This window comes from Hemicordylus capensis, chromosome 2 (genome assembly GCF_027244095.1).
Source record: "Hemicordylus capensis ecotype Gifberg chromosome 2, rHemCap1.1.pri, whole genome shotgun sequence".
NCBI classification, from domain to species: Eukaryota; Metazoa; Chordata; class Lepidosauria; order Squamata; family Cordylidae; genus Hemicordylus; species Hemicordylus capensis.
The window spans coordinates 233,029,896-233,049,325 of NC_069658.1; the positions used below are offsets into that span (position 1 = coordinate 233,029,896).

At 44.7% G+C, this 19,430-nt stretch overlaps 1 protein-coding gene across 1 annotated transcript in view; it reads left to right on the forward strand.

Annotated features, from left to right (window-relative positions):
* LOC128342017 (oocyte zinc finger protein XlCOF6-like) overlaps positions 1 to 16,132 on the forward strand; it is a 16,406-nt gene extending 274 nt beyond the window's left edge. Inside the window, exons 2-7 of the mRNA XM_053288817.1 lie at positions 3,801 to 4,593; positions 6,359 to 6,488; positions 6,774 to 6,859; positions 7,063 to 7,189; positions 10,221 to 10,313; positions 12,826 to 16,132. Coding sequence (XP_053144792.1) covers positions 4,171 to 4,593; positions 6,359 to 6,488; positions 6,774 to 6,859; positions 7,063 to 7,189; positions 10,221 to 10,313; positions 12,826 to 14,573 — 2,607 coding nt within the window. The 5' untranslated portion in view covers positions 3,801 to 4,170 and the 3' untranslated portion in view covers positions 14,574 to 16,132. The remainder of the gene's footprint in view (positions 1 to 3,800; positions 4,594 to 6,358; positions 6,489 to 6,773; positions 6,860 to 7,062; positions 7,190 to 10,220; positions 10,314 to 12,825) is intronic.
* Positions 16,133 to 19,430: the final 3,298 nt, after the last annotated feature.

Below are 19,430 nucleotides of genomic sequence, written 5' to 3' on the forward strand. Positions count from 1 at the left end.
GAGGAATGAATCATGGGAGGAGGAGACGGATGGGGTAGTAGGAAGAAGCGACCCTTCTCGTCTCTCAGTTCGAGCCCCCTCCAAGGGGACCTCTCTTTTTGTCTGCCTCGTCTTGCAGAACCAAAGCAGGGCAGTATCAGTGGAGCATTTCCTGACGGAAGGATTTTTCTTGCTGATCTGAGGACTCGTGGGCATCTTAATTTCTGGGGAATCTCCCAGACCCAGAGCAAGCTTCCTGCTGCTCTGCTCTTCTCCCACTTTGAGATCACTTCCCTCCCTGTCATGCTCCAGCATGCAAGGGCATGGTATTTTTGCATTCTTTGGCAGAGAGACCCTATATAGTTCATAGGGGATCCTCTGGGCAGCGCATAGGAGTGCCAAGGAACATTCCCTGCATGGAGGAGAAAGCAAGGATATCTGGAAGGCTAGGTTTGGGCTCTGCTCTGGGCTGAGTGGTTAGCCCACCTGGCTGCAGAAAGACTAGCACATGTGTGTGCACAGTAGGCTGGATCACTTTAGCCCAATTCAGATATTGCTTTGTATTGGTGTCCATACACATGTATATGTTTTTGTGTGAATGACTGTACCTGAGTTCATTTTAAACATGTCCCTGGCTGGCACAGGCCCCTAAGAATGGAGGGCACAGGTAAGAAGTGCATCGCTGTGTGTGCATTCAACAAAATGTGGGAATAAATGCTCTTGTGTACAAATCTGTACCTACTTGCATAGATTGTACATGCATTGAAGATCACATGGGTAGGGCTTTTGGAGAAAGCTATTTCTGGAGATCCATCCCCCCACTCCACCCCCAATACGGCTGATTAGAAGTAGTAGCCTTATACTGAATCAGACAGTCTCTCTCAGTACTGTGTCTACTCTGACTGACAGCAGCCATAGAGTTTCAACTGCCCAGTTCAGAGTGTGTTTCCTCTTTTGTCTTTTAAAATCTGTCTTTTAAGAGACCTGTCTCTCAAAACGGAGACGAGAACAAAAGAAAATAAGCATACATTCTGCTTCCCCTTCCTGAAAACTTGAAGCACAACCCCCACCCGCCTGCCAGCAGGAAAAATACTTCCTGAGACCCTGGCCATCAATAGGAATTCATAGCCCCATACTAGGCAACCAAATAAATAATATATATATTTAATTCGGTCATAGACCAGTAAAATAAAATAAAAACAGATAAAAATGAAAATAGGAACGACAATAGAAAGTTCATTACACCATGTGAGTCCGCATTTGACATATTATATAGCAAAATTTAGCCACCGTATCTACAACATCAGAATTTAAGTTGGTAAGCAGATAATTTAAATAAAATTCATCTTGATGACCCGGGAAATTATTCAAGAGCGGGGCTATTAATTTACATCTTACTTCTCTATAGTGATCACAGTACAACAGGACATGAGCGGTTGTTTCGATATGGCCAGATCCACATGGGCACACTCTAGATACACTTGACGTGCCTGCGAATCTTCCAAATAAAACCAGGCGAGAGTGAGAGCTCGCCTGAACTTTGGTATCAAGACATTACTTAAATATGGAGCTGGCTTAAACTCAATGTTCTGACTTCCAAGATATATACCGCCCGGTAAGTTTGCCTGTTCCATTTGCAGCTCTACAGCCTGTATACGCTGTATAATCAAGCGCTTAGCTCGATGAAATCCTAGTCTGCTTATCTCCACTAGGGAGAATCCATATGCTGATAATTTTTCCATGATTCCTAATTCCCAATTAGATTTAAAAGGATCCTCTAGGATAAGATACAGGTGAAACTCGGAAAATTAGAATAGCGTGCAAAAGTCCATTAATTTCAGTAATGCAAATTAAAAGGTGAAACTGATATATGAGACAGACGCATTACATGCAAAGCGAGATAAGTCAAGCCTTCATTTGTTATAATTGTGATGATCATGGCGTACAGCTCATGAAAACCCCAAATCCACAATCTCAGAAAATTAGAATATTACATGGAACCAAGAAGACAAGGATTGAAGAATAGAACAATATCGGACCTCTGAAAAGTATACAGTGTACTGTGCTTGATTGGCCAGCAAACTCGCCTGACCTGACCCCACAGAGAATCTATGGGGCATTGCCAAGAGAAGGATGAGAGACATGAGACCAAACAATGCAGAATTGCTGAAGGCCGCTAATGGAGCATCCTGGTCTTCCATAATACCTCAGCAGTGCCACAGGCTGATAGCATCCATGCCACGCTGCATTGAGGCAGTAATTGCTGCAAAAGGGGCCCAAACCAAGTACTGAATACATATGCATGCTTCTACTTTTCAGAGGTCCGATATTGTTCTATTCTTCAATCCTTGTCTTCTTGGTTCCTTGTAATATTCTAATTTTCTGAGATTGTGGATTTGGGGTTTTCATGAGCTGTACGCCATGATCATCACAATTATAACAAATTAAGGCTTGACTTATCTCGCTTTGCATGTAATGCGTCTGCCTCATATATCAGTTTCACCTTTTAATTTGCATTACTGAAATTAATGGACTTTTGCATGATATTCTAATTTTCCGAGTTTCACCTGTATACCAACCCAACCTTTGTAAACACAAGCTTTAGCCAGAAAAGTATAATGGCTTTCTAATAGCAGGATTCAATTGTGGTCAGTCCCACCTAATGACAGAGTTTGAGACACACCTTGGAGGCAAAATTAGTAAATGTACCTAACTGTGCACCATACATTATTTGCGGAAGTACTTTGGCAGCAAATAGTTTTAATGCAACAGGTATATACCTAGCTCCATGTGAGAAGTGAAATGATTTTATTAAGTTAATTGAGGTCTGAGCGCTCTGGATAATATGTTTTTGGCGTACATTCCGAATGCCAGCTGCATGGAAAACAACTCCCAGGTATTTATAAGATTTTACTTGTTCAATTTTATTTCCATTCATATGCCAAGTATGAATCTTAGGCCTCTTGGCGAAAACTAATACCTTGGTCTTCTGGCAGTTTACCTCAATCAGCTCTCTGTTGCAATATAAAGTTAATTTTGCCAGAGCTCTACGTAATCCAGTGGGGGTCTGGGAGAGAAGGATCATGTAATCGGCATATAGCAAAATTGCTATATGCTTCTTTGCCAGCCTAGGTGGATGTAACTAGGCAACCAATAATTTAACTCTGCATAAGGCCCTATTCCAAGTCCATAAAAAAGCACCATGGGGTTGAGACTGGGCATTATTCCATAAGGAATAATAGGCTGATTAAGCACATTTTAATTAAGAACTACAAATCTCTAGCACTATTAATAAGGGAAGGCACATACTGGCCATTCCTCCAGACCTAAAAAAAAAAAACAACAACAACCCCAAAGGTCACAATACAAAGGACAAAATGGCCAAATAAAGTTCACCCTAGTAAGGTTGATGAGAGTGCAGAAAGGACAAAAACTTATCAAAGTGCTGCAGTCGCTCCTAAAACTTAGAACTCCTATTAATAAGCTATTTCTAATCCTTTCCACCTCAAGGTTGGCACAGATCGTCCTCAAACCCAGCTGTCGAATGCTGCCCAGTTTCACAATAAATTCCTTGAACCATATTCTAACTATAAGCCATCATTGCTATGGCCCCCTGATTCTTGGTTATAATGACAGAATGTGATCTCTCTCACTCTTAAAATAAGTCTGTAATTACAGCTCTGGAATATAGAATACTTCCTCCAGCTTGATATTTATAAATGATGAAAAGGGAGGGGAAAATGCTTGTGAGTGCGGCTTTGGTGTACTTGTGTTATTCTGTGGCTCTTTGTGATTCTTGAGATTTGTTTTCCTTTTCTCAGGGAGAAGCTGAGTTTTGTGTGATGCAGTGGTTAGAGTGCTGGACTAGGACCGGGAAGACCCGAGTTCAAATCCCCATTCAGCCATAATACTTGTTGGGTGACTCTGGGCCAGTCACTTCTCTCTCAGCCAAACCTACTTCACCGGGTTGTTGTGAGGAGAAACTTAACTATGTACGCTGCCCTGGGCTCCTTGGAGGAAGAGCGGAATATAAATGTTTAAATAATAAATAAATAAAAACTTCCACCTTTACAAAGACTCATTGGCCTGTGAGACTAAGCAGTGACTCTTCTTGCCCTGGGAATTAAAGTAGTATCAGAGGAAGGAGAGATTTGGGCCATGTTAGGAGCTTGAATTGAGCTCCAAGAGAAAATGGATTTGCAAACCCCAGCAAACTGTGAATTGTGGAAGAGAGCAGAAAAAGATCCTCGAGCCATCCAGGCTGGGAATGACAGGAATTGGGGAATAACCATGCAGAGGATCCTGGGAGACGTCACCACCAACGCAGATGTCCAGCACTGGGAATTCAGGGAGTTCCTGTACCAGAAGGCTGAGGGTCCTCGGGAGGTTTGCAGCCAACTCCACCACCTTTGCTGTCAGTGGCTGAAGCCAGAGAGACACACGAAAGCTCAGATGCTGGACCTGGTGATCCTGGAGCAGTTCCTAACTGTCCTGCCCCCAGAGCTGGGAAGCTGGGTCAGAGAATGTGGAGCAGAGACCAGTTCCCAGGCAGTGGCCCTGGCAGAAGGTTTCCTCCTGAGCCAGGCAGAGGAGAAGAAGCGGGAAGAGCAGCAGGTGAGAACATTTTATCCCTGTCATTTCAAGGGGTGGACAACATGTAGGACAGAATCATAAAAACCCCTGCTCAATTTTTTTTAGAACTTATCCCTAGGAGGGAGGTCCCAACCCAGCTAGGCCATGGTTCTGAATGTGTGGGGAGAACCCTCGTTGTGGGAGCATAAGACACTTATCGGCAGCTTTGAAGTTCCAGGGACAGTGAGGATCATGATGCATGCAGAACCAGATGCATGTTTCTCCAAGCAGCAGAGATTCCATGTTTGCCAACACCAAAACTCTTGTGCTGGCCATGGTAGTCGCAGAGAGTGTGGGAACATACAGGAGCAAGAATCATAGAGTCAGAGGCGTCTTGTCCAGCCCCCATCTAGTCTAGCCCCTCCTCAGCACAGGAAATCCAGAATGAAGCATCTCCCAAAGACCAGCCTCTGCTTGAAGACCTCCAGCAAGGGAGAGCCCACTGTCTCCCTTGGCCTGCTGGTTCCGTTGTCAAACTGCTCTTATCATTAACTTCCTGCTGCTGAGAGGGACGTATCTCTGGCTCTACTTGCAGCAGGACTGTCTCCCTCCCAGGAACTTCACGGTCACCTCCCAGGTCTCTTGTTCTGTCCTCAAATGGCCGTTGTAGCTGTGGGACTCCAACTACAAAATATTTTCCCCAGGAAGTGTCAACCAACACTTTAGCCCTCTTCACACATTATGCTCAATATTTGTACAATCTGTGTACCATGTAGACAGGTACAGAACTCTAGCCAGGTACAGTTTATTCACATGTTACATTGAATACATGTTCAGCAATATACTTCCTTAGTTGTGTCCCACATTTCAGAGGGCTGTGCCCAGTATCATTTTTAAAATAAACCCAGGTACAATCATTCATTTTGTACAGTATGTGTTTGCAGAAGTGCCTCTTTGCTCAGTTAGCAGGGGAATCTAATTCAATCAAGATTAGAATTTAGCTTGATGATCTTATCTACATCATAGTACCCTGTAGCATGAATTGGAGATTCCTGGTAATTTCCACAATCTTGCATCATGTTCCACAGTAGTATGCCTGTCTTAGGAATGTGAGATTCCCTTTAAACACCCATTACACAGATTTCCACAATCTTGCATCATGTTCCACAGTAGTATGCATGTCTTAGGAATGTGAGATTTCCTTTAAACACCCATTACACAGATCGTTAGAACCTGCCCATTACACAGATCGTTAGAACCTGCCCAGATCGTTAGAACCTGCCCATTACACAGATCGTTAGAACCTGCCCAGATCGTTAGAACCTGCCCAGACACTGGGCAGGTTCTAACGATCTGTGTAATGGGTGTTTAAAGGAAATCTCACATTCCTAAGACATGCATACTACTGTGGAACATGATGCAAGATTGTGGAAATCTGTGTAATGGGTGTTTAAAGGGAATCTCACATTCCTAAGACAGGCATACTACTGTGGAACATGATGCAAGATTGTGGAAATTACCAGGAATCTCCAATTCATGCTAGAGGGCTCTTGCCTCATGGCTTTATACACTACCTAGCAAAAACCCTTTTGGTCTCCCCAGGCCATTTGAAAACATCATCCAAGTTTCTTTTAGTCAGCTTCCTGAGGTGACTGTTTTGATCTTTGTGTTTTGTGCTGTGTTTTTATTATTGTTGCCCGGGGAGTGCTTCTGCTGAAGGTGGGGGATTGCAAGCACAGAGTCAATAAATAAGTTCATTTCCTAATTTCTTCTCTTTCCTATCTGGGATGCTTTCTACTGCTTTCAGATGCAAGAGATGTTTTCCAAAGTGGTGTCTGGTTTCCCAGGGGCAGAAGAGGCTCCGTCTGACACCACCAGGCAGAGGCTGAATTTCAGGAGGATTGTGCCGGAGGGAGATGGAGCTGCCACTTTGATGGGTAATGAGGAGTGGACCTTGCTTCAATTTGGCCTCTCTTTCTTGAGTGTGCCTGAAATCCATGGCTGCACTCATGTTCCCCTTGAACCCCATGTGGGGGAGCTGATTCTCTCTAGCCCCACATGTTACAAAAGAGTTTCCTTCAAACAGTGTGAGACTTTATCCATTTGAACCAGAGCTTTGAATTGTGCCCAACATTTTGAACTGTCTTCATTCAGGGACTGAAATAGAAAATGCTTATGAAAGATCGAGCTTCTTCCCCACCCCTCCTCTGTCTCCATCACAGGTGGTGAAATGACCAATAGGCTTCATTCTAGGCCTTCTCCTCTTTATGGCGGAGCAGAAGCTGTTGCTGGGCCATCACCAGATCAGGTAGGAGGAAAATCACTGGAGAAATGGTCGGAGGGCCGCCAGAGTCGGTCTGAGAAACTTTCTCTTTCCTTTAGCTTCTGTTGTTGTTGCCCACTAAATACTCTTTGAACTCCACTGACAAAGCTTTGGGTCTTGCAAGAGAACCTCCAGCCACCTCATTACTTTATCTGTAAGGAGAAACTCATTACTTCTTCTTCTTTCAGGGACCGGTGAGCTTTGAGGAGGTGGCTGTGTGTTTCTCCGAGGAGGAGTGGGCTCTGCTGCATCCAGGCCAAAGGGCTCTCCACAGGGAAGTCATGGAGGAGAATTCTGGGCATCTGGCCTGGCTGGGTAAGGCTCCATCCTTGTCCTCGATTGACAGATACAAAAGACAGGAATTGCTGCTGCTGTTGGTCTGAATCAGTGCACTGAAGGGATGGTATTTTGACAACTCTGAAACTATTCTCTTTCCAGGGGTGCAGATCTCTCCACCCGCGGGAGGTCTCTGGGAATGAGTAACTATTAATGTCCACCGTGTTCTGTGAACATACGCAGGGGCAGATCCAGCAGGAAACAACAGGAGCGGGGTGCCACATTAAAAAAAAAGTTATAAACCATCCTATTCAAAGGCTCTGGGCTGTGTACAACAAATCTAAGAAGACATAAAATACACACCGTTTAAGACACAGTGCTAAAAACAATATAAAAACAATTCAAAAACCATTTAAAACTAATTAAAATACTTAAAAAAACCAATTTAAAAACCTTGGGAGGCCAGGCCAAACAAGTAAGTTTTAGGGCTCTCTTAGAGACCAACAAAGAGTCTAAAATGTGGATATCTGCCAGGAGTGCATTCCATAGGCCAGGCGCAGCTACAGAAAAGGCCCGGCTCCGAGTCGCCACCAGATGTACTGGTGGTAACTGGAGACGGACCTCTCCAGATGACCTCAATGAGCGATGGGGATCATATCAAAGAAGGCGCTTTCTAAGGTAGTCCTAGCCACCCTAGCCATTCAGAGCTTTAAACGTAATAACCAGCACTTTGTATTTTGCCCGGAAATATATAGGCAGCCAGTGCAACTGTTTGAGAACAGGCATAATATGCTCTCTCCAGGTTTCCCCACAGACCAATCTGGCTGCCGCATTTTGTACTAACTGAAGTTTCCAAACTACGTACAAAGTCAGCCCCATGTAGAGCACATTGCAGTTGTCAAGCCTAGAGGTTACCAGCTGATGCACCACTGTTTTGAGATCATTCTCTTCAAGGAATGGACACAGCTGTCGAATTAGCCAAAGTTGGGAAAGCGCTTCTGGCCATAGCCTTCATCTGAGAGGCCAGGGTGAGGCCTGGATCCAAGAGTATTTCCAAGCTGCGTACCTGTTCCTTCTGGGGGAGTGTAACCCCATCCAGCACATGGAATTCCGCCCCCCATTAAATTATATATTAAAAGTATAAAATATATAAAGACTTTTTATTATATACTACATTTAATATATACTAAATATTATATACTATCTTCTATATATATAATTCTCTAAGACGTACCCATAACTCATCCCGTGCATGGCAGCTCTCGTGAGGGTTAGTGAGCAGAAGCACCTGATTGGGCAGTGGGAATTCCATATGCAGATAGGGAGGAGGCGCTGTGGCACCGTGGTGATTGGGCAGTGGGGATTCCATATGCAGGTGGGGGGAGTAGCCTGCGATGGTTAAGGTCAGTTTGAATGCAAGTGTTACTGGTCGGAAGATGACTGTAGAGGAAATGAATATCCTCTATAATAAAGAGCTAAAGCGTGATCCCGTGTCTTTCTTCGGCCCGTGTCTTTCTCGGCTGTTCTGGGCATGCGCGGAGCGCATGCCCAGAACAGCCGAGAAAGATACGGCCGCCCAGACACGGGCGGCCATGTTGGAGGAGGAAAAGCGGTGGCCGAGGAGAAGTGGCTGCTGCCAACAGAGGAGAGCGCGGAGGACTCCGGCCAGAGGAGAATGCGGGCCGGCCTCGGCCAGAGGTGGTGGTGGCCGCGGCGGGGCGACTGGCCCCGATGGCGGCCGCCGCCGCCATGTTGGAGGAGGAGAAGCAGCGGCCGAGGAGAAGCGGCCGCCGCCAACGGAGGAGAGTGCGGAGGACTTGGGCCAGAGGAGAGTGTGGGCGAGGCGGCGGCGGCAGAGCCGCGGCCTCAGCAAGAGGTGGCGGTGGCCGCAGCGGGGTGACTGGCCCCGATGGCGGCGGCTGCCGCGGCGGCAAGAGTGCGGGTGAGGCAACGGCTGCCGCGGCGGGGTGACTGGCCCTGATGGCGGCGGCGGAGCCACGGCCTCAACAAGAGGTGGCGGTGGCCACGGCGGGGAGGACTGGGAAGGACTGGGCCCGCTGGCGGCCGCACTCGGGGGGACGGGGGTGGTCTACTAGCACCCGTTAATCTAAAAATTAGAATATTACATGGAACCAAGAAGACAAGGATTGTAGAATAGAACAATATCGGACCTCTGAAAAGTATAAGCATGCATATGTATACAGTACTTGGTTTGGGCCCCTTTTGCAGCAATTACTGCCTCAATGCGGTGTGGCATGGATGCTATCAGCCTGTGGCACTGATGAGGTGTTATGGAAGACCAGGATGCTTCATTAGCGGCCTTCAGCTCTTCTGCATTGTTTGGTCTCATGTCTCTTATCCTTCTCTTGGCAATGCCCCATAGATTCTCTATGGGGTCAGGTCAGGCGAGTTTGCTGGCCAATCAAGCACAGTACACTGTATACTTTTCAGAGGTCCGATATTGTTCTATTCTACAATCTTTGCCTTCTTGGTTCCATGTAATATTCTAATTTTCTGGGATTGTGGATTTGGGGTTTTCATGAGCTGTACGCCATGATCATCACAATTATAACAAATTAAGGCTTGACTTATCTCGCTTTGCATGTAATGCGTCTATCTCATATATCTGTTTCACCTTTTAATTTGCATTACTGAAATTAATGGACTTTTGCACGATATTCTAATTTTCCGAGTTTCGCCTGTAAATAACACTTATAGTGTCCAAAAACACTTCACATACATTACTTCAGTAGTCCATGCAACCATCCTGTAAGATAGTTGAGAATTAAAATCCCCACTGCAGGACTGAAACAGAGATCGGTTCCCTAAGGCCATCCGGTGAACACATGGCAGAGGCAATATCTGATTCAGAGCTCACACCTATGCCAACTCAAATTACAAAAAATGTATGGTGAGAGAGAATGAACAAGCCATCAAGGCAGGGGTCTTGACCAGCCTTGCCTGCAAACGCCGGCAGGGATTGAACCTGGAGATGCTTTACAACTGAGCTATGGCGTCATCCCCTTGGAATGTGCAAGAACTTACTTGTCTGTTTTTCCTCCAAAAATAGGACTTCCACTTTCCAAACCTGACCTCACCTCCTGGCTGGAAGGAGAGAAAGACCTATTGGTCAAGAGCTTTGAGGAAGGAGAGAGCTCAGCAGGTACCTCCTTTGATTGTGGCAGATCTCTTTGTCAGGCAGAGCCAGCTGTGCATTTTCCTGACAGAGAGCTCCTCTGCCTAAAGGCCACATGTCAAAGAAAAGCCAAGGTGTACTTTATGGAACAGTGGGAAGGGGAATTTACTGTATAGTGATAAATCATTTGTGTCCAAATTGGGGTTGGGTGGGGAAAATGTAGGCAGCTGCCTTATACCAAGTCAGACCATTGGTCCTTTGGTGGTCTACACCAGGGATTCTAAACGTTGGGTCCCCAGATGTTATTGGACTTCAACTCCCATAATCCCCAGCCAAAGGCCACTGGGGCTGGGGATTATGGGAGTTAGTCCAATAACATCTGGGGACCCAAGATTTCAAGCAGGGGTCTTTACCAGCCCTTTCTGGAGATGTTGCCAGGAACTGAACATGGGACCTTCTGATCAAAGCAGATGCTCTACCACTGACCTAGGACCCATCTCCATTGAGCTACAGAAATATCTGTGCACTGTCAGCAGGATGTCTTGAACATAACGTATCTTGAATATATGGAGGTAAACTACCTAGAGATGCAAGTTGTCGGTAGTATATAAATCCATAAAATAAATGAAAATAAACGAAATAAATATTTGAAGAACCATCTGGGGCCTAACAAGTTCTGAAGGGGTGTATGATCCATTCTTGAAAATGAGCTCCCCCGCACACACACTTTTCTTTTTGCGGTGCCAAATTTGTTCCCCCCCCCCTTTTTTTTTTGGCAAGGGAACTTTCCCACCCAAGTGGGCGCAATAAATTCATTATTACTTGTTGGCAGTGGTGTGGTCCCAAATTCAGAAGTGCAGGTACTCTCCATGAGAGCCCCCATAGCCATGCCCATAGCTACACCCGTTATCTGATGTGTGTTCAGTTATCTGATGTGTGTTCAGTGGCCCAGGACAGAGCCTTTTTTGTGGTGGCACAGAGATCTCTCCCTCTGGACATGCAATAAGCACCTCTATCAATTCCATCCATTGCCAGGTGAAATGTTTTTTGTTCCAATGGGTTTTTGGTGGCCACTGGCTATGGGTTGATATTCCTGAGTAGTCCCATTGAAATTAATTCGGTCATTTTAATAGCTCCAGGATAGTACTATTCTGTAAGTTAGTCTGGATGTCAGCCATTGATTTTATGTGTGCTGCTGTTGCCATTTTAGCAGTTTGTTTTGTTTTCAAAGTGTGTTTAAGCATTTTGTATGCTGCTTTTGAGTGCCTTTAGTATAAAAGTGGTATAAATTTTTAATAAATAAATAAATACTATCTCGGCAATCTCCCATTAGTCCATGTATTAGCAGGTACTGTCTCCTTTGACTGACATTGCCCCTTTATGCTCTCAGGCTGAGGTCTTCCCACCTCTGCTATTTGAGATCCTTCAACTGGTGGTTTCAAAGATCCGGCCTGGGACTTTGATGCACACAAAGCACACCTAAACCTAAACCTAAACCCTGCTAACTGGGCAAAGAGACTCCTTTTTAATGTGGTGATTCTCTTTATCGAGCAAGGGGAGAGCAACTGACCCTATCCATCCCCAGCACAGCATCCCTCCAGTGGCTGCTGCTGGTGTCTAATGTTTCTTTTTAAATTGTGAGCCCCTTGGGGATAGGCATCCATCTTATTTAATTATTTCTCAATGTAAGCTGCTTTGGAAACTTCTGTTGAAAAGCGGTATATAAATATCTGTTGTTGTAAAGCTAGTGCCAAAGAGAGGCCTGTTGACATCCAGACTAAATTACTTCTAAGTAGTTCCTTACTGTAGTAGTAATTTTGAGTAACTTAGTTTGGATGTCAGCTGCCATTTCATTTGTGGTAGGATCTTCCTCCCCATTGTCTTTTTCTGTTTAATTGGTTTTGTGTATTATTTCATTTAAAATATTTACATCCTTCCCCTCCGGTGCAGTACTGCTTGGGGTGGCTCACGAAAGCAAAACAATAAAAACAGTATAAAACAAAACAGCAAAACTGGTAAAACACCAGACAGCACTGTTCCCTCTAACAGGGATTCCCAGATGTTGTTGTCTACAACTCCCAGCATCCCCAGCTTCAGTGGCCTTTGGCTGAGGATGCTGGGAGTTGTAGTCAACCACATCTGGGAATCCCTGTTAGAGGGAACACTGCCAGACAGCATAAAACAAATTAAGTAAAACAGATGCAATAAAAATTTTAAAAACTCATCAGATTGCCCTAAAACTCCAGTGTACTACTGCTACGGGCAGCTTACAACAATAACATAGGCACAGATACAAGTAATAAAACTAATTTTTTTAAAAAAGTCATCTCTCTCTAAACAAATGAGTTTTAATTTATTTATTTTTAAACCCTAAGGGAGGATGCATGACAAAACTCTTCAGGGAGAGCAGTCCAGAGCTGGTGGCGGGGGGTGGGCACAACTGAGAAGGACCTATCTCTCATCCCTGCTAACCAAAGTTTTGCTTCCTCATTCCTGAAGCTCCATTTCTCCCCCTCTGTTTTCCTATTTATCCCTGCAGGTGATGGGAGGAAGAGTAAGAGAGTGGATGAACAGCAGAGAAGAAAAACTAAAACAGAAAAGAGGAGGAAGCAGAAATCCCTTGCTTCTGAAGGAGCTGACTTCCATGAAATTCTAGCATTGGAAGAAGATCACAAAATAACCGAAGAGAACAAGTTCTCTCAGTGTGCAAAGATCTTACCTAGCAAATCATGTCTTCACGAACAAAAAAGAGTGCCTACAGCAGAGAAACCATTTAAATGCTTAGAATGTGGAAAGAGCTTCAACCGGAAGATCTACCTTACCATACATCAAAGAATCCACACAGGCAAGAAACCATTTAAATGCTCCAAGTGTGGAAAGAGCTTCAGTAGGCGGGCAGGCCTCACTAGACATCAACAGGTCCACACTGGAGATAAACCTTATCAATGTTCAGAGTGTGGAAAGAGTTTTTCTCAGAGACATAGCCGTAATTACCATCAACAAATGCACAGAGGGAGGATGTTATTTATATGTTCCGAGTGTGGAAAGAGCTTCAGTCACAGGCAAAGTCTTGCTTTACATCACAGGATCCACAGCGGGGAGAAGTCGTTCGCATGTCTACAGTGTGGAAAGAGCTTTTTTCTGAGTAGTAGCCTTATTAACCATCAAAGAATCCACACAGGGGAAAAACTATTTACATGTTCTGTGTGTGGAAAGAGTTTCCACCAGAGGATGCAACTTATTATACATCAAAGAATACACACAGGAGAGAAACCATATCAATGCTCTGAGTGTGGAAAGAGGTTTAAACAGAGGGTACACCTTATTGTGCACCAAAGAATCCATACAGGGGAGAAACCATTTACATGCTCGGAGTGTGGAAAGAGCTTCACTCAGAGCACAGCCCTTGCTTCACATGCAAGAATCCACACAGGAGAGAGACCATTTAAATGCTCAATGTGTGGAAAGGGCTTCAACCAGAAGACTCACCTTATTGTACATCAAAGAATCCATGCAAGCAACAATCCTTTTACATGTTCAGAGTGTGGAAAGAGCTTCAGTAACAGGATAGGCCTTAGTCAACATCAGGCAGTTCACAGTGGGGAGAAATTGTTTAAATGCACAAAGTGTGGAAAGAGTTTTAACCAAAAGATCCATCTTACAACACATCAGAAAGATCACAGAGGGGAGAAACCATTCGCATGCTCTGAGTGTGGAAAGAGCTTCGCTCAGAGCAATGGCCTTAAACACCATAAAAAAATCCACACAGGGGAGATGTCATTTATATGCTCTGAATGTGGAAAGAGCTTTAGTTATAGACAAAGCCTTGTTTTACACCAAAGAATCCACACAGGGGAGAAGCCATTTGCATGCCTAGAGTGTGGAAAGAGCTTTTTTCTGAACAGCAGCCTCACTAACCATCGAAGAATCCACACAGGGGAGCAGCCATTTGCATGCTCGGCCTGTGGAAAGAGCTTCAGTCGGAGGGTACACCTTGTTGATCATCAAAGAATCCACACGGGGGAGAAGCCTTTTGCATGTGCTGAGTGTGGAAAAAGCTTTAGTCAGCGCACTAGCCTGACTTCTCATCAAAGAATCCATACAGGAGAGAAACCATATCAGTGCTCAGAGTGTGGAAAAAGCTTTAGTCAGCGGGCCAACCTTACTACACATCGAAGAGTCCACACAGGGGAGAAACCATACAATTGTTCAGTGTGTGGAAAAAGCTTCAGTCAGAGGACAAACCTTACTGCCCATGAGAAAGTACACTCAGGGGAGAAGTGTTAAAATGCTCAATGTATGGAAAGGTCTCCTGTCTGAGTGTAAAGTAAAAATTAATGTTGAGCTGTCAAGTCGGTGTCGACTCCTGGCGACCACAGAGCCATGTGGTTGTCTTTGGTAGAATACAGGAGGGGTTGACCATTGCCATCTCTCACGCAGTATGAGATGATGCCCTTCAGCATCTTCCTATATCACTGCTGCCCGATATAGGTGTTTCCCATAGTCTGGGGAACATACCAGCAGGGATTCGAACCAGCAACCTCTTGCTTCCCTGCTGCGCCATTGTCTGATTGTACATGTTGTTAATTCACCCAGGAGAGATTCCTGTAAATCCTAGGCATCCTTGAAGTGAGGAAAGATCCGAACAGAGATTTTCATGTCGAATGGCCAACAGCTAGGCTAACACTGTGCACACTCACTAGACTAACACTGGACTAGACCAACAAAGTTGTGCACCTGCAAAAAGGCCACATGGCTTCCCCAAGTTGCATTCTTACAGAAATAACATAATTAGAGAAAGAGGTTGTCACAGGAGGTTGCACACCTTGTTACTCAAATGCAAGGATGTTTGTGCTAGCACAACACCAGTCTGGAATGCAAGCTTCCAAAGTTGCACAATTCACTAGCACAACATTCATGCACTAGCGCAACGTTCTTGGCAAGCGCAACATTAGTCTGGAAGGATGCTGGCAGATGCTCTACCTGATATATATCCATTTTTCATTCTGTGGAGATGATTGGCAATAGCTATTAAGTGCTATACAATCTAGTTAATTCAATAACTGCAATAATTTGGAGTTCTGACATTTTTGCAACTGGTTTTGATGGAGTTCCAGCAATTGTTAGTGCCCTTTCAACACCAATTCACATAAATATCAGAGCCTAGCCTAGTACTCCTAGCCTAGTGATCATCACTGCTTACTGTTAAGTACAATAGGCCCCTTCCATGGAAGGGAAGCAAGAGCAGGTACTTACAAAGGGCTGTTTTTATCAGAAATTAAACAGTCTGACCAATCATAAACTGAGAAAATTCAGTAAAACTTACAGGTAGGCAGTCTTTCTGCAAGCAGAGCTCTGGAGTAATCTATAGGCCAGGTCCCCAAGCAGAAAAAGAATTGGTGGCTGCTTAGGTGATGGCCATTTGGGTTTAGGGTGTGCTACAGAGGTTTACAGCCACTTTGCTCTTTCCACCTAATCACAAGCAAAAAGAAAAAGAAAAAAGGGAAAAAAGGGTTTGCCTTGGGGAATTGGGAACCGGGTACAGTCTTTACCAGGGGTGGCCAGGCTGAGGCCCTCCATCGTGCAATGTAGTAATCCTGCCTGGGCATAGGAGTGGAAGGAAGTGTGTGTGGATACCTCTCTTGAACTACACTGACAAGTCTAATGCAACACACAACAAACCAGGATGTTTGAAATCCACCCTCATTTATTTAAAAAAACAAAAAGACTTTGATATACAAAGTTAACATCACTTGACATTATTGATGACGATGACTGTTCTTGCTTGACTGTCGTCGTTTTTGTTGTTGTGGAAATGTCAAAATAAAAAGCATTTTTTAAAAATAGGAAGTGTGGTGTCAGTCAGGTATGATGCCATCTATGATGTCCACCATCCAGATAGACCAGCTGGTCGACACGCCATGCGGTGTTCCGCCAGTGGAAGAGTAGGGTGCATGTGCTGGCTCTGTGTTATTCCAAACTGCATCCTCGCTGCTACCAAGCTCACGGTGCCTCCATGACTCCTAAGAATTGCGTCCCTGCTGTACTGATGCTGCTCCTATTCTTCCCAATGGGAGCAGTATCTCTACAGTGGTGAGCCAGTTCTTAAGGAACCATGGAGGCTCTGTACGTTCAGTAGCAGCAAGGACATGGCCTGGAATTGCATGGAGCCAGTGCAGCTGACCCGCTCTTCCACTGGGGCACTGTATAGTACGTAAGCCACTGTATGTGAGGGTCACATGAGAGGGAGGAACTGAAGAGAAAACTGAGGCAATATGCCTGGTCAGTACACTGTCATGGGGATTCCAAGTCTCAGGAAGAGAGGAAGGGGAAGGCAAGATGTCAAGCATGAGATGGCCGGCGGGGGTTGAGCTGCAGGAAAAGAGAAACTGTTCTCACATCCTCACTCACACAGCAGCAGCCCCTCTCCCACCAAGTTTGGAGGCTCAAGGGGAGATGAAAAGGCAGGGTTTAGACTCGGTGGCATCCATTGATTTAATCAGGAGCATGATGAGACCCGAATTAGACTCAGAATTAACGGAGTTGTTCAAATTATTTAGAGAACACCTTCTACGCCTACTAAAAAATTACATACCACTTTTCAACAAAAGTTCTCGAGGTGGTTTTCATAGAATGCTACAAAAACAAATATTTACATACTGCTTTCTCACAAAAGAGCAGTTTACATAGAAAATAGATACATAAATACGAAAGATGGGCTCCTGTCCCCAAAGGGCTCAAAATCTCAAAAGAAACCAAGGTAGGCATCAGCCACAACCACTGGGTGGTGGTGGTGCTGTGTTGGGTCTGGATTGGGCCAGTTGCTCTCCCCCTACTAAAGAAAAGAGAAGCCCCACTTTAAAAGGTGCCTCTTTGCTCAGTTAGCAGGGGTGAGCTTGGCTTTTCGAATCCAATACTATAGCAAAGCAGGCTGGGGAGAGTTCACTCATCAAATAATTAGGTATCATCTTTGCTTTTCATCATTAACTGTTCCTTTGTGTTCAGACCAGGCCGCAAAAGAATAATGTAGCATTTGGGAATAAAAATGCAACCCAGCAATCCAGCACCGGAGGCCAAGATAGAGAAGACCTGCACAGCCACCATGTATTTCCCCTTCGTGCTCAGGTAGGCAGGCACAAAAGACACCCAAACACTGCAAAAGACTAACATGCTGAAGGTGATCAACTTGGCTTCATTGAATGCCCCAGGCAGCTTCCTGGCTAAGAAAGCCACTGTGAAACAGATGGCAGCTAGGAAGCCCATGTAGCCAAGAGCGCTATAAAACATGGCAGAAAACCCTTCATTACACTGCAGAGTGATCTGTCCAGGCTGGGAGTACATGTCGGATTCTGGGAAGGGTGGAGACATTCCCAGCCAGAAGGTGCAGAGGCCAACTTGAACACCAGAACAAGAAATGACAATGGAGTTGGCCAAGCTCTTCCCCAGCCATCTCCTCATCTTGTTCCCTGGCTTGGTGGCCATGAATGTGACCACCACAGTGATGGTTTTGGCCAACACAGAAGAGACGGCAACTGAGAAGATGAGGCTAAATGTGGTTTGTTGGAGAAGGCAGATCACCTTCCCAGGCTGGCCAATGAATAGTAAGGAGGACAGAAAGGAAAGCAGGAGGGAGACGAGAATGTAGGAGAGGTCGCGGTTGTTGGCTTTCACTACTGGAGTGTTTTGATATATAATGAATATTACTAAGACAAAACCTGTGGTTAGGGATAAGAACAGGGCAAAGAAAGCTAGGCTGATCCCCAGGTAGTTTTCATAGGAAAGGAACGTTATGATTTTGGGGACACACTGGTCTCGGTCCTTGTTTCGATGCTGATCATCTGGACACTTCTTGCATTGGTCTGCATCTAGAAGGGGAGAAGAAGGACTTCAGTGGCATGTTTTGTCATTTTGGAATGATAATACTTTATACTCTGATTTTAATAAGGCTTATGCAGAAAAGCAGGACAGAATATTGAACAGAATATTCAAATAAAAGCAAATCTCTGACAACTTTAAGACACATGTTTTCACCCAGGCTTTTAACTAGATACTGATTTAATAGTTTTTAACATAATTTTAAGTTTTAAATTATTGTAATATTTTTAACCTTTTTGCTTTGTTTGTATTTTTTAATTGTAAACCATCCAGAGATGTATATTTTGGCCAGTATACAAGTATGACAAACAAACAAACAAACAAACAAACAAACAAACAAACAAACAAACAAAGAGTTCAGCTTAAAACAGATATCAAAATAAGCTGCAGTAAAACTCAGCCATGCTGGGTTTACAGATATCAAAACTCATCCATTCAGCAAGACTGAACCTCGGCAAAGAAGTTTCCACCTGGCACAAAAAAACCATTTGCATTGGTGTCAGGTGTACTGAAGCAAGAAGGACATCCAGAAGCATGGTGCCACCACAGAAAAGGCCCTTTCCCTGGTCACTACTCACCTATCCTAACCAACAGCTTGCGACCTGGGGACTGAAAATAAGGGAATGCTTTCACCAAGGTGTGTCTAAAAAAAGACTTGACCTGTAAGGATCCATCTTAGGTAGCCTGAGTCAAGAACTGACCATTCTGAGCTTTCCAACAAGTACATGTGTGGATTGCTAACTGGTTGAAAGACAGAAAACAGAGGGTAGGTATAAATGGAGAGTTTTCACAATGGAGGGTAGTAAGAAGTGGGGTCCCCCAAGGATCTGTACTGGAACCGCTGCTTTTTAATTTATTCATAAATGATCTAGAAGCAGCGGTAAGCAGCGATGTGGCCAAATTTGCAGATGATACCAAACTCTTCCGGGTAGTGAAATCCAAAACGGATTGTGAGCAGCTCCAAAAGGATCTCTCCAAACTGGGGGAGTGGGCGACAAAATGGCAAATGCGGTTCAATGTTAGCAAGTGTAAATTGATGCACATTGGGACAAAAAAACCCAACTTCAAGAATATGCTGATGGGATCCGAGCTGTCGGTGACGGACCAGGAGAGGGATCTTGGGGTTGTGGTGGACAGTTCGTTGAACGTGTCGACTCAATGTGCGGCAGCTTTGAAAAAGGCAAATTCCATGCTAGGGATCATTAGAAAGGGGATTGAAAATAAAACGGCTAACATTATAATGCCCTTATACAAAACTATGGTGTGACC